A 15914-nucleotide genomic window follows, 5' to 3' on the forward strand; every position below is an offset into this window, starting at 1 on the left:
TGGTTGTAGCTCTGTGATCCTAATCCAGTCCCACAAGGGACAGTGTCTCCTGTCCCTTCTGAAATTATAACAATGCATTTGGAAAGCACCAAAGCTAGCAAGAAATAGAATGTGGTCCAATCAATCAGAAAAGTCTCCAGCTTTCTTTTGGCTGGATTAGGAGTCACTCCAGGTGACTAAGGCATATGCACTGTACAGCATGTTTTTTCTCCTTGGCCTCATTTCAGAAAATGGATGTCATATGACATGGAGATTGTTATCTTAACATTACTTCACTTAGTAATGGCTCACTGATTAGAGCAGCAGACCCTGATGCAAAGGTCTGGCCCGGGACCAGGGTTCAATTCCCGACGCGGCAGGGTCCTGAGCCCAAAAATGTCCACGGACTCGATAATTCTCGCCTCGGTGCCTACTCTAATCATGGGGTCCCACGCTGAAACTCTGGGCAATAGCTTGCTTAATCTCCACTACGGTGGCCCACCCACTGCGGGATGCCTGGCTTTCACCTTGGGGATGCCCAGTAGGGGTTATCTCACAGGGAAAAAGCCAGCATGGGTTCCCAAGGCAAGCGCCTTGATGCCTTCGGGTGATACGTGCGCTATATAAGTCACAATACATTTACATTTACATTTCCCTGACCTAAATGGTTATTAACAAAAACCTTTCATGATTCCAACAACATACTACTGTATGCAGTGGATCTCATTGACCCCTTATTCAGGTCAAGCAGCCCTTCATCATTTAGTACCAACCATGGTGATCTTAACCGATAAGGGTGGTGAAAGACACTTGTACTTTCGTTATATAGTTAGCTTGTTAGAGCTGGGCCGAAACTCCGCTGACCCTCAGCTCCCACACCTTGGACTTGGACTATGGTCTTGCCCCCTCTAACTGGTGAACCAAAATATTCACTATTTCCTGTAGGCTTTTCAACATTTATGTGGGATTCTGCATAGTGCTTCGCAAATGAACTAGCCAGTTATTCAATGCCTGAGTCTATGACATACAGAAATGTTACATGTCACTAGGGGGAGGAACAGTGCACTATTATGCAAAATGCAAAAGCTTGCGCTAGCATATTGACAAACAAAATTATCATGGAACAGAACCCTGGAACAAGAGCAATAATGTTGAGCATGCCAAAGCCACAGCCTGAAGAACTACCAGGGTTTTTTAAAAATCCATGTGCTATAGTCTATGTGCATATTTTTAGACACTTGGATGTCTTGTTTTTCTTCCTATTGCTGATCATATTTCTCTTTTGCCTTGTATATGTTTATAAGCCTTTTTACCTCTACTGCTCAAAGTGTATGTTTTGTTTTTAATTTTTCCTAGGACAAAATTGACCACATTTCTGCATTCATAAGGTCTGCCGTATCCATCCATTACTATTTAAAAGACCAATGGTTCCATTGAAACTTGTGGCCCACTGTCCACCATGGTGGCAGGGGTCATTATCTTCTAAACCCTCGCGGACGTTTTCCTGCCGTTTATGGAGATCTTTGCCAACTTGGCAGAGATCTCTATGGCTTCACTGGTGCGGATTTTTTATTCCCAACAGAATTTTTTTTCTATTTTGTGTTTAAATATATTTGTCTTGTTGGATATATTTACTCTGCTCAAGCATCTCTGTGAACAGAAGCAATTCACCCTAGATCTCTTTGCTCTGCCCACCTTTGTTGGTTATTCGACCATGTTTTTCTGTGCAACTTCTCGTTTTCATTCTTTTACACTTGTGGCACATTTACTCTATGATAATTTCCAGGTTGAAGTCCGCTCTCCAGTACCAATGGTAGTATGATTATTTTCGCAGAGGTTAGCGATGAGTCTTAATCGGTTGAGGAGCTATCTGGTTCCACGGATTGGTGAGGATATCTACTGGAGTGATCTGAAAAGTTACTAACATCCTCATGTGAGTGCCATTGTTTTTTCTGCCTGTAGCACTAGGCTGCACTGATCAGTCACCAAGTATCCTCGGGGGTGGAACAGGACTTTTGCCGACAAAGCATTGACTCTGAGGAATCAAGGGAGGTCAAACGCTTCCATGTAATTCATACTTTTCAAGCCAAAACTTGGAATATAAGATATCTCGGTATCTGGTAAATAACACATCCTTTAATGAGGCCTGGTAATCAGGGCCTTCAAACAAAAATTATGAAACACAGAAACAACAATGTACATTGTCAACACAGTTGAAGTGTGTTGTAAGCTCGGACCAAGGAAGCACAGTCTGAAAACAAGAAACACTAGCAAGTTACGAAGGAGGATGGCAGTGTCATACCTGAAAATGATGGGGCCCATTGCAGAAGGTGATGCAGGGACTCTGAGTATCCTATATCTTACAGATACAAATTGGTATGGGCTGAAGGGGGGCCCCTGAACGGTTGGGGGCCCTTCTGCAGCGCAGGGGCAACATGGGCCTGCGATATGCGTCTGGAGGAAGGATGCAAGCAATACTGCGGACAGGCAATCATAAAATCACAGGACTTAACATTTGATCAGCAGAAAAAAGGTAGCTATTAACATTATCAGTTTAGGAAATACTCCTAAGGCTGTTCTTCATACAGCCTTAGGAGTATTTCCTAAATTGATAATTTGAGAACTACTAAAAAATGTTTCCCCATGGCTGTTTATTGTACAAAATGTATGTAAAGTAAATTGTGTTGTAAATAAAAAATATTAGATAGGTTGTTTGATGTATGTAGGTATGAATGAAAGTATGTGAGAAGTAGACTGAGTGTATATAATTGTGTTTTCAAGAATGGAATAAGGTGCAAATGTAAATTATACAAAAAAGATTTGAAATAAAAAGTTTTTTTGATATGTAAAAACAAAATAAAAATAATTGATTTATTTCTGACGGAAAAAGAGGTCCATGGTATATATTGTTTGATATCAATACGTCCCGTTCAAAAAAAGATTTTAGAATAATCTTGCAGTCCTGGCAGGTATTTTGTTGTTTAATTACGTGAGGCTCGGCCTTACTGCCTTAGGGCCCCAACCCAGTTTTGGTTTCAGAGGGATGCTTAGTCTGCATATATTATTGCAACTGGATGGTGGTGGGATTATGATCTCTGGGCAATGAGTGGATCTAGTTTCTAAAGTATGCAGCAACTATTGGACACCACTATGTTTGTGGCAGATTCTGGATGCTTGAAATACTCCAATCAGTGAACCTAATAACAGGGCCATGATGCAAGCATTCCATATATTCGTCATGAGGGCCTTCTAATCTGTGCCGATGGGTCCCTTTCCCTTTTTTTTTAAATTCTTTAATTTTGGAGCACTGCCCCTTACCTACGTAGAGTGACTCATTTGGAGAAAATATGAGTCTGATCAGTTCTTTGGACAAACCCTCTTACCATTTGTCCTCCGATGGACTTTTTCTTAGAGATGATGTAAGTTAACATTACATCAATTAATTTCAATCAACAGTGTAACCCATTTGGCTACACAATAAGGACATGGGATCAATTGCTACAGTTAAGAAGGATTATTACAAGTTAGTAGTCAAGTTAAGGTTCACAAATCTTAGGACCATGCTATAAAGATACAGAATAACAGCTGGGAAAACCACCTCCTAAATAAGTTTAGGCGTACCAGTATAAGGCAAACAAGAAGTTCAGTCACAGCAATACAAAAGATCAGTAGTAATATTTGGTGCTCTGAGAAGAGTTACTGGTCCTCTCTTCTATACATGAATAAATCTAGAATCATCTAAGTTGAACTCCAAACTAAGAGGATAGTTCATCAGTCTAAAGAATCTCAAAATTCAGGGAAATGCAGAAAAATAGGAAAGACAGGAAATAAAAGGAATAGTGAGGGTGTTAGCATTGCAGAAGCGTGGTCAAGAGTCTTCTTCGGTAAGGGGAATTTTGAGTATTAGCCTAAGCCACACTCACCAAGAATCAAAGGGAATAATCATAGAGGTCTAAACCTCTCAAAGTCCAAGAAAAATAGCTCTAGCAACAGGCACCGATACTCCAGTTATTCACACTCGCAAATCTCAGGTACCACCCTTCTGTTTGCATCATCAGGAGCTCCATTGTCTCTATCCAGTCTCACGTTGCAATCTGCAACAATCATGAAATGTCCCACACTGAACATGGGAACAGCATCGTCCTTGCTCAACCAAGCCATGTTGTAACATTGCTGTAAAGGACTCTTCAGTTAACGCTCTACATGTTCCTTCATCAAGGTCTTCTTCTCAGACTCTCTCTCTATTGCTAATACAGTTTTGTATCTATTCTCAAACTAACAATGTGTGTGAACGCACCTCCAAGGGAAAAGTCATGCAAGCAGAATTAGAAAAAAGTATTTTTATGCAACATGGAAAGCAGGCCTTTTAAGGGCAATTTTAGACTATTAAATCAATGGTTCACCTTTAATATGACTGCACACTTTCAAACATAAATGAATATAACTTGCCAGTATAATAGATTCATATTGCATGTGACATACAGTACATCTATAAAAAGCAAGTATAAGTATGGCTAAGAACTACATTTTATATGAAGCATATGTGAAACATTAGTACACACATTACATAAATCCATTATCGTTTCTAGAGTAAACACATTCCAAATATGTGAGGATGGTATATTAATCATATCTCATGTAATACAGTTAAGGCACACATAATTATATATGAATTCTCTAATTCTACAGAGAATGCACTTCAATAATGATAAAGTGCGACATTTCATATTAATTGTATTTCGGCCACACAGGAACCATGTGCTAAGTGCACTTTAATGGTAAGCATGTGTGACCTGAAGGTGGAGCTAAAATTACATTATTACAATTCCATTTAGCCATTTAACCACCCAGCCTGTACATTAATTTGCTGTTGCTCTTTTTGTTACAGGGGCATCTGGTTTTGGTAAATAACGTCTAATGATTGCATATTTTGCATAACAAGGAGACCACTAGTCAAAGTCTAGTTAGTGATGTGATAGCTGCATGAGTTAGTAGCATTACTAATCTTGGGATTCAGTTATTATAGTTACTGTTTTATATTGTTCTCATATATTTGATATGCTTTTTTGTTCTTCTTCTCATTCACATGTTCCAGCCTCCATTGGTGTAGGATTCATATCTTTCACAGACCTGAACCTCATCTTGAATGGGAGTTTTTTCAGAGGCAACAATACAGATTCACCAGAAACTCTTCGTGACATCGAAGTAAACTCTCGAGTAGTCAGTGGTCAAATCACCAGTGACAAAAGGAGCAACTTCTCAGATCCCGTCATCTTCACCCTGGAACACTTAAAGGTTTGTGGCACTGCTCATGGTAAGAGTTGGAATATGATAATGAGGTTGGGTGATTTTCAGAGGAAGGATGGATATATGCTGATGAGGCACTGGGCGTTCACAGTGATGGCTGCCAAAGCAGAGGTTCAAGGGAGACTTCTGGGTATTCTACACACCTTTAAATAGCAGATGAAATTAAGAGATAATCAAATGATCACCCCCAGCATAGATTTACCTGAAACTCTGTAGCAGCCTGTAAGAGACAAAGCCAATGAAAATCGAAACAAGGATAAAAGTATTAATGGTCACATAGAAAGTGCCAACAATTATATCTCCTCCCTGGCAAAGGTCTGTTGTTTTACATTTGTAAACAATACCGAATTAAGGGAATCCTATAGCGTTTGGTAACTTCATTTACTCCTACCTTTTGACCACCATAAGCTTGCTCAGGTTGTTGTTGCAAACTGCCTTATCTTAGCTACCCCCTCCTACCAATGCTCTGGAACATAGCTCTATGAATTAGTCACTTGGTAGCTACTATGTTGAATTTAAAAGCTGGTGTGCTTACCCTCCTGATTATAACCTGAAATGAATACTGTCATCCATTGAAAGACGACTACTGTGCTAGACCTGGATTATGACCTATGGCCAACTACAGACATTGGGAGGATTCACAACAAAAGCTGGAAAATAGGGGCAGAGATCTCCACCTCCGTCTGAGCGTCTTTTTCCACTTTTTTTTCCTATTTGCAAGCACTCCAACACATGCTTCTGTAAAGCTGCTCCAGATGTTGTTTTCCTGGCATTTCTCGACTTTCTGTACGACCATTTATGCCCGCCTAATATATTTCTCCATTGCCGAGAAATATGCACATCTGGAGTAGGATCCCCTGTTCAAAAGCACGTTTTTTTCTGCAGATAAAATACTTTTCCATGCCATTAGTCAGGAATCTCTGTGTGACAACTGGATGTTTATGGTAAAGAGAAGGCTGCACCCTTACACAGCACTGTCAGTACCACGGATCACATACCTTACCTTCTAGAATTAATTCGCTTGCATCTGTCTGTGTGCACATTTAGAGAAGGGATGCTCCCTGGATATAGTACGCGCACCAAGTGACATTCACTCCTCCCAATGGCCCAATAACTCTCAGAATCAGGGTGTGTTGTTCATGGGTTAGCCTTTTTATTCACAAAACCAGGTAATTCGCCAGTGACCAACACAATAGTAACATGTCTTTTTTGGATATAAAATTATTACAGCATAATTTTGCGGCATCAACATCACAAAGGATGCAAGGAAATTTGGCACGACATTACACTTGAACTTGGCCGTACACTTTAGTGGCCTTGACCTGTCTAAGGCAGTAAAGAAAGTATACACCACATTACTCTTGAACTTGGCCATACATTTGAACTTGGCCGTCTCGGCCCACCAAGCCCCCACTCAACTGCCCACATTGTGCCAGCAGGCACCAACGCGCTACAGTGAACAGTTGCACTACTTGGAAACCAGGGCCCGCATTGCACACTGACCCACCCATCGGGGTACCTGCACTCAGGCAGTCTCCCCATGGTTCAACTCAGTCCATACGTTGTGGGTTAGGGCAGAAGAGTCCAGGACCACCAGCAGGTCAGTCCCCCCTTCCGCCTACTCTCTGCACAATTGGATCCTACCCCCTCCTGGGGCAATCCAGTCGCTGAAAACGCCACAGGGTGAGAAGCTCCCTGGCGCACTCACCCTCCCCCCCTGTGCTAACTGTGCTCCCCAATGTCCCCTAGTATTGTCTGTGTAATGAGCTACTGCCCGTCTACCAACATATGCCTGCCATCCTGATGCCACCGCTCCCTTGTATTATCTGAGCAGTCCTGTGATAAACTACCTGCCCACTCTCAGTGGCCATCGAGTTGTGAAGGCCTTAGTTCACACTATCTCCTGTTTTCCCTGACGGAATCAATGTCCCCCTGCCAGGAACCTGTGACCCGCTGCATTTCCACCAACCGTATCTCCAAGGGATTTACTACCCCAGGCCCTCCATTACATTTGCACTGTGGGGGTGCCTGGATGCCAGCGCAACCCCATTGGACTCCCCTGGACTACTGGGGCAGAGGAGGAAGTGTTGGACCCTCTGCCTTTCCCTTAGTCGTCGCCTGTATCACCTTCTTCACCAACTTGTCCATGGCCTTAACCGGAACCCCCTTAAGTTATACTGCCTGCGTTATCACTACCGACCACATATAGAAACTTCCCTTCAGACCATTGGCATTGAGCAGGGGCCTAATGACAAAATCTCTTAAAGCCTTGTAATAATTTTTCAGGCCCAAGAATGCTTTATATAAATACATCTTGGCAACTAACCTCAGGAACTGACACTTTGTCCAAAAGCCTCTCTTAATGTCCACTGAGTTGGGAAGGCCCCATTACACTATCTCCCATTTTCACTTAAGCCATCCACCACCATCCCCAGGGAATTAGACCCCTAGCACCTCCAATAGCCATTTTGCCCAACAGGGTGCCTGAAACCTTAGAGCATTTGTGGTAATTTCCCAGGCCCAAGAATGCTTTATATAAATACATTTTGGCAACTAAACCCAGGAACTGGCACATTGTCCAAAAGCCTCTCTTAATGTCCATTGAGTTGGGAAGGCCCCATTACACTATCTCCCGTTTTCACTTACGACATCCACCTCCATCCCTAAAGGAACTAGTCCCCTAGGACCTCCAATAGCCATTTTTCCCAACAGGGTGCCTGTAACCTTAGCGCAACTTTAAGTATCCTCTCTTAAGCTTCTTTGGTATGTCCAACAAGTCCAGAACCACCTGCAGGTCCGACTCCTCTGTCGCCAGCCTGGTGACGTCCGGGACCACCAGCAGGTCAGACCCTTCTTTCACCAGGCAGATGCCCCAGAAGCTGAATTCGGGCTGATGACGGCCATAGGCAATTCACCAGAAACTCTATGAATCCCCCTAACACCTCGCGTGTGTGGATGCTTGAGTCGTGATCCATCTCCCAGCGGCCCCAATCCCAAAGAAGAACTGCCACCCACTACCCTTCAGCCATAGCCACCTTAAAGACCAGGTACCTCCTTGAGTCTAGAAAATCCTCAGCTATGCTACATATTATTGAGTCGTTCAAAGAACCCTCTTGTGCAGGACTTTTACCGACCTGGACTTCTGAAGTACCGCCCTCGGAGCTATTGCTCCGCCCACTGACCCAAGGTTGCTCCCCCTGTGAGAGGTATTGCTGCGCCCCTTACTGTTAAGACCTGTTATTACAAGCCGCCACAGGGTATACAGGGCTGGTTTTGCTTTGCCCCTTACTGTTAAGATCTGTGGTTATAGGATGACACAGGGGTACACTTGGCTGTCTTTATCATGAAAATATAACACATGTCGTGTAATTACCCTGTACCAGAGGTGAAGCTTGTAAATTGTACTCCATCACCACCTTTACCAGGGAGCCTCCAGTTACCGTATCCTCTGACATGTGTTTCTAAAGCTTATTATTCCTCCCACCACCGCCTTGCCAATACTATGTGAAAATGGCATTGCCCTTAGTTGAGGCGAGCAGGTGCTGGATGATTTAGTATTTGCCTGGTAACTTGCCGGACCCGGTAACCCGCGCAACACCACTCACCGCTCAGCCCCAAACAGACTAATACCATGACGGTTATTATGTCCCCCGGAGAGAAAACCCCTATGTGAAAGGAATAAATACTGTTCCATATGGGCACAGACTTATGATCGGAAAACTTGGGTTTGGATGGGGTCCTCCTGCCACAAATGCCTGAGAATGATTTTTTGCACCGTCTTCTCATACTTATTAGCATCACCGTGAGCACCTAATGAGAACTACATCTATGCCAGAATTGGTTCCCCCTGTACTAACGGCTCAAGGGTAATTGAAAGAAAGCAAAATCTCAACTGTTTCTGACTTATTAGCAGCAGCCTGAGGATATAATGAGAAATTCTTCATCCAGGCCAAGACTGGTTTCCCCTTGTGCCATCACCTTGGCCATGTGATTATGTCAGCTGTACAACTTTTTTGTCCCTTGTGCTGAACTGACCAGTATGTCTAATGAATAACTGGAATAAGGCAACAGTTTTGAACTGTGTTCACAGTTGAAGTATGGGAAGAGCGCCCCGCTCTGTGCGGCCGCCTCCTCATACTTATTAGCATCGCCGTGACACATAATGAGAAACTACATCTGTGCCAGAATTGGTTCCCCCTGTACCAACAGCTCAAGGGTAATTGAAAGAAGACAACATTTCAACTGTTTTCTGGCCATGAGCCAAAAATGAGAAATTCTCCATCCAGGAAAAGACTGGTTTCCCACTGTGCTATCACACCAGCCCTAGCTGATGTCCTCATTGCTTTGTAACATGAAACCGGAAGAAGTATGTGCTGCCTTTACCTTAACCCCATTGCCTGGTTCTTAAATCTACATTGCAGAGGGTCCCTACCACCTCGATCAACCCAGTGGAGTCGCCAGAGTCTACCAAGGATCGGTGTGCCATTGATGTGTGGGGTGAGACTTGAGCCATTAACTGACCGCGAGAGCGACTGCAGCTCCGGCCTACTTCTTTCTCTTGACCGTTAACAGTGCAGAGTAACGGTTGTCACCGTTCCATTCAAACCGCAGTTGGATAATAACTGTCAGCCTTCCTAGTGACGTTGCTTGGACAAAATAACATACAAGTGAAGAGAATGACGAGTTTCCCACTAAGCGCGTCATATTACCCACAGACCTATTCCTTCTCAGATAGCCGGCTGGTAAGCCAATGCCGACGCCAGGCTTGATTAAGCGCGTCATATTACTCCATGACCTATTTTTTCTCGCACGCATGGCTGGACAGCCCATGTCCGGCTGCGAGCAAAGACCATGGCAAATAACATATTATCGAGCTATAAGTAGCCGTCCCGATTGGGGCAGATCACCGGCCTCATGTCTCACAAAGCAACATAAAGAGGGCCCACCCCCATTACATACAGATTTCCTAGCAAAACGATTGCAGCTTGTGATGGTTAGAAATCATTGTTTCTACCTTTCGAACAGTGAAGCTCACCAACCGGGAAACACGTTGAGGAGAAACACCACTAAAGTCTAACCAAGGAAATGTTTTGTCTCTGAGCTGCACCCGGAAGTTGGGATAACGTTCACCACCTTCCCAACTGGAATGAGCTCACTACTAGGTTGCAGCCGCCCTGCCACACTGCACTCCTCTGACAAATAGCATAACGTGGATTTTCACTGCACGCTTTACCCCTAAAAGGACCTCTGGGCGCTAAATGCAACGCAAATTAATTGATCAAAACTAAGGCAGTGAAAGGGTCAAGATTGCTGCACACTGCTTATACCAAGAGACTGAACCAGCCATTCAGTAATACAATTTGTTAAAACATGTGCATCAGCCGACTAGTACTCCTTGAATAATTTTGCCCCATCTTGCTCATAAATACCTACACTCTACCAATAAGATCACCCATTGCAAATTATTTTACATTCCCAATACTTTACATTTTTGACAACAAACTACCTGTTTGTTGCATTTTATGTAAAACATGTCAACTGTAATTTCCAAGAGATGACAAGCATACCTTGTCCACCTGTCTGCTGTTTTTTCATGGCCTGCTGTAATTTGTTTTTTTAAATTGTGACCTGAGTTGGTCTTTCCTCAATAGACTCAATTAGAGACAATATTTAAAACCTATCCATATGAAACCTACTCCGCGTCATGCACCAGTTCTCAATGAGTCTTTCTACACTCACAAAAAGTGGGTGGGTCATTATTAATGTACTTTTGGATTCCTTCAATGGCCCATCAGATTTACAGCTCTTATTTGGGTTGGTTACTCTAGGCATGCACCATCTCAGCGAAGTGTGAGCAAACTTTCATAGCAGTTTAATCAATTGTGTTCTGGAACCGCATGATGCATGCATGTTTCATAAGGAATAGCATGTTACCATCACAAGTAGAGGCCAGACTCATAGCTTAGATTCCGACTATGAATTACTACCACCATGAATGCACATGTTATATATCTTATCCATGCAATTTATGAATTTAACCATCTTAACTTCTGCCCTTGCACCAAAGGGTATCATGGTGTTAACAAACATTTTGAACAGTAGGGTATTCAATGCATGAACTTGCAAAAGGCTTTGCAAATAGGAAATAGGAGTTCCCCCTCTCCGTTCTAGAGTGGGGGCTATCAGGGGGTTGTGTGCGACGAGAAACCCCTGCGCCTACCCATGCAATCAGTCAGTCATTATCTCGGAGTCCGGCACGAGCAGTACGAGCCTCCCTACAGCCTTTAGCGAAGCCTTACTATGGGCCTTGTGGTTTCCTGAGAAACGCCGCTCAGGATAGCTTGGTGTGCCACTTATTCATAGCGCCGACGTTTTTGTCCCCGATGTGTGCAAGCACTCATCCTGTACCTTGCTACTGGTGCCCCATAGCTCTATACCTCCATGAAAGCAGCTACGGGCCGCCCTTACCGCCCCCCACATATGGGCGCGGCCCCGCCTCTATACCTCCGTGAAAGCAGTCACGGACCGCCATTACCGTCCCCCACATATGGGCGCGGCCCCGCCTCTATACCTCCGTGAAAGCAGCCACGGGCCGTCATTGCCGCCCCCCACATATGTGACAGTAAGGCCAATTAGAGCTAGCATTGCCGCCCACCACAACTCTCGGCAAGAAGCGCCTATGGGCATTAACCCCCATCCCCTGCTCTCGACGTGAAGCGATTCCGACACGCTTGCAGCGACATCAATATTTATTATCTTGAACACAGAAAACAACTGTAAAATAAATCTAATACTAAATGCTACGCCTAGGCCCCCTCAAACCTCCCTTGCTGCACTCCGTGAACCGCCGACCGGAAAACCTCTCTCGTCGACGATGCCGTAGGTCCAAAGGGACAAAGAGGCTGAAGACCCTGTAGCACGGGCTTGCATATCCTCCCAGCGCATTCCACTGATGTCACCTCATCCAGCCCCCTTTTTCACATGGTCTGGGACTGCCGGCCACCCCCGCCTTAACATGCAAACTATAATTAACAATAACATTATTAATCAGTCAAGCAACAAAATTTCTTTGGAAGGCAGGGGGTCTCGCGACCCCCCTGCCGTATTTATTAAAATATGAAAACAAATTAAACATTTATTAAAATAACATTATTTACATAATTATTAAATGCAAAATTCAGACATTACATTTACAGCAAGTTAGACAGGTATGATGGGCTAACCTTAACAAATGTCTAATACAGCATGTTTCCTAACCGAATCTAACATCCTACATATCAATTTTGCATTCTAATAATTTCTGGTCCTATGGCAAGGTCGTTAACCGGTGTCAGATCCTTTACCCAGCTACGGCCTCACGTCTAAGTGCGCATGCGTGACAAGGGCCCATTTACCAGGAGAGTTCGTCCCTCTCCTGGTTGCTCTCAGACACTCCGTGAACTCCATTTAACCAAAAAGGAGGGCCCTTACACTCGCTCCATTTGCTGACGTCATAGTGTATGTGCGGGGTGGCTACCAGCCCGAGGAAAGCGTGACTCCCTCCCCCGCACCCTTCCAAGCAAGCGGATATCCTGACCCTGAAGTTCTAGGAGAGACCATTGGCCCCTCCCCCTGGGCAGCCCCATTCGCTAATGGTGCCGCCCCCTAAGGAACTTAAATTGCTGCTCACCGATTATGACCTTACCGCCTGACCCACTTAATAAATACAACAATAAATCTATGAAGGGAAAAAAGGCCTAAGGAAAAAACAATTAGTGCATATGCAGCCACACAACTAATTAAACATATTACAAATAACATTGCCTGTGAATGGGAAAAAGGCCTAAGGAAGAAAAACACATCTATCATGACAGCGTTGGAAATTGTCTCCGAGGATACCTACCAATTTCCTCTACCTGAATACTGCTAACAGGGATGGAGGGGGGGGGGAAATTACAAGCACCACAGTGGGGCGAGGAGCGAGCCTGGGAAGCGCGGGCACAAAGAGGATGCTTCCCGCACTCCCCAGGCTCTTAAACCCCCCCTTTGCCTATGGTCCCGCCCCCTTGACCCGGAAGTGTACAAACTGCTTCCGGGTCAAAGGCGGGACCCACAAACCAATCAGGGCAGGTGAGGGGGCTGGCCCCAGCCATGTGTGCGTGGGGGCCGAGCGGCCCCCCCTCTCCTGGTTTTTGTAGGAGGCTCAGTCCCGCGGCGCGACTAAGGGCGCCCCTCCCCTAGGATCGGGGGCGCCTGTCATTATGTGAATAGTAAGTGTGTTGGAAGAGGCAGCTGGGAAACAAGGATCTGTTGAAAGCGTCAAGGCTTAGCTGAATCAGAGAGAAGGGAAGAATTCTCTTTTGCTACCTTGCTGATTCCATCAGATGGACAAAGAGACAGGGTACACATAAGCTGTTGAGTAGTTGTCCCCCAGTCCTAAGCCACATGTACATTTCACCTGATCCAGTGATAACAGAGTGCCCAGTATCCACTGGCAATCAAAGACAGACGCTACATTCAGTAGGAGGAATTGACAGTCAACGTTTTCACAGCTGGGCTGCTGTTGCTGATTGAGGGCAGTAAGAAGCTGTGTGACATGTCATCACTTCTTCCTGAAAAAGCTTGCAACAATAAGAAGATCGACTAATCAGATTCAGAATTTTAAATACGTTCACCCCGGTGCTGTGGCAATTATCTTAGCCCTTAGTGATGTTTAATTCATTAATGATGTGCAACTTTCCCCATATTGAGCATGTTTAATTGGCTTTTGACCAGTGCTTAATTTGTAATAAAATATGTGCCAGGGAAATCGCCAGGAGGCTGCTTTATCTTGCACCACCCACTGCCCCTGCCAGCAGTGCCACTGACAATAACAACACAACTAATAACCATTACACTCGTACAAGCGTGACAATTCAGACTATAGTAGGCCCCCAAAGCAATGAGAGTGGCTTGGGTGGCAGGTATTAGTTATTTTTTCTGTGTATTGAATTCATAAACAATTGTAGCTGTCCTTATCTCTAAATTAGTCAAACAGCGCCTCCAAGTGGCAGATTATCATAAGGGCCTGTGCTAACAATTAAGTGTCCGTGCCGAGTACCGAAAACTACTGGCTCAAATTAAGCAAAGCTTTTTGACAAATTTAATTGGGTGTTGAGTTTGTTCCCCTGGTCTTCTTTAGTTGCTGCGATTGTTAGGACATGGGCCTAGAATATTCATGAAGTTCATGTGAACAGCTATTGTGCTCCTCAAAAAATAATACAACCAGCACCACCATGTGGCAGGCAGTCTTAAGAGCTGATGTTGACAATAAAGTGTTGGAAACCACTTGCTCAAATTAAGCATTGCCTAAATCTTATGTTTCAAGGGTTGTGACTCTGCAGCTTTTTCTCTTTAATGTTCCAGGTGAGGTGTTATCTTGTTCGGCAGATCTCAGGTTTCAAACATACTTGTGTTGCTGTGCATATTAACACAGGTATAGAGGGATTTTGTCCACCTTGTCGATCATACCCATGTTCTGACGTGAATGTCTGCATTTTCGCTCAGTCATCGAGCTCATCTACAAACTTGGTTTGGAGTAGTTATTACTGTTTAAGTTGTGTTTTTTGTACATACTGTTGCATTCTTCTAGAGCAGACAGTACAATGCGTGGGCTAGATCTGTTTTTGCTGGAAAGCCAACTTTTTGACACAACTGCTGAGCAGGAGAATGTGTAACTGTGTGGTCTTTGGTACAGTATTTACTTGTGGAAGGAAGGATAATGAGAAGTGAAATAGAAAACACAGATTTCTGCCTTTGTATATTGGTTTTGGGGCAGTACGCAACCAGGGGACAATGCTTTTGTATCTGGTCCTGGCAGACGTTACTGAGAAGTAGCTGGATTACTTTCTATATATCAGTGCGCTTTATGTTTTGCATTGCTATCTAGTATTGATTCATGATACTCCTTATGAAACTCACTGCCAAGCTATCAATCTGTTGCATGATGACCCATGTTCAGTTCATTTCATCCCAGTCCTACTGTCAGAGGTTTCTACGTTTACTGTTAGTTAACGGAGGGAAGGCTTAAGTGCGATTAGGTCTGTATATTCCGAATAATAAAGTGAGTATTGCTGTATCTGCTTTAATTTAAAAAACTGCAACAGGTAGAACCCAGAGCAGCCACTATCCAGCTGTTTTTGCAGTTCTCCACCAGATATTAGCTAGGAGCCTCTAGTCAGGAGTGGCCCGTGCAGGTAAGAGTGGTGGGGTTGATTTGGGAGGGATTTCGACAGACCACAACGAGGGAAAATTAAAGAAATAATTCATTTTCCCTTGTCGTCGTCTGTGGAAAGCACCCCCCCCCCCCAGCATCACCGCTCTTACCTACATGAGCCGCACCAGGCTCTATTGTTTCCACTCAACAGTGTCTTCCTCTGCTGAGGGCTGACGTGGTACTTGTTTTCTGCTCCTTTGCTTTCTTTGTTCAACTGGTCTTCATGCTTTTGGCAGGTGAGGTGTTTCCATCCAAGTCATCAGTGCTGGACCTATGTTACATGATGACCATCATCGAGCTGTGTAACAGTCTGCAGTTCATGAGACCCACTGGAAGACGACAGCAGCACAACACGCGCATCATGAATGTGCAACTGTCTTTTAGTGGTCTGCTC

General features: G+C 44.3%; 1 protein-coding gene across 1 annotated transcript in view; it reads left to right on the top strand.

Moving 5' to 3' along the window:
* LOC147664074 (adhesion G protein-coupled receptor E3-like) overlaps positions 1–15914 on the top strand; it is a 328851-nt gene that overhangs the window by 168137 nt on the left and 144800 nt on the right. The window contains exon 10 of the mRNA XM_086950002.1: positions 5075–5274. Coding sequence (XP_086806128.1) covers positions 5075–5274 — 200 coding nt within the window. The remainder of the gene's footprint in view (positions 1–5074; positions 5275–15914) is intronic.

Source organism: Lissotriton vulgaris, unplaced genomic scaffold (genome assembly GCF_964263255.1).
Source record: "Lissotriton vulgaris unplaced genomic scaffold, aLisVul1.2 SCAFFOLD_270, whole genome shotgun sequence".
NCBI classification, from domain to species: domain Eukaryota; kingdom Metazoa; phylum Chordata; class Amphibia; order Caudata; family Salamandridae; genus Lissotriton; species Lissotriton vulgaris.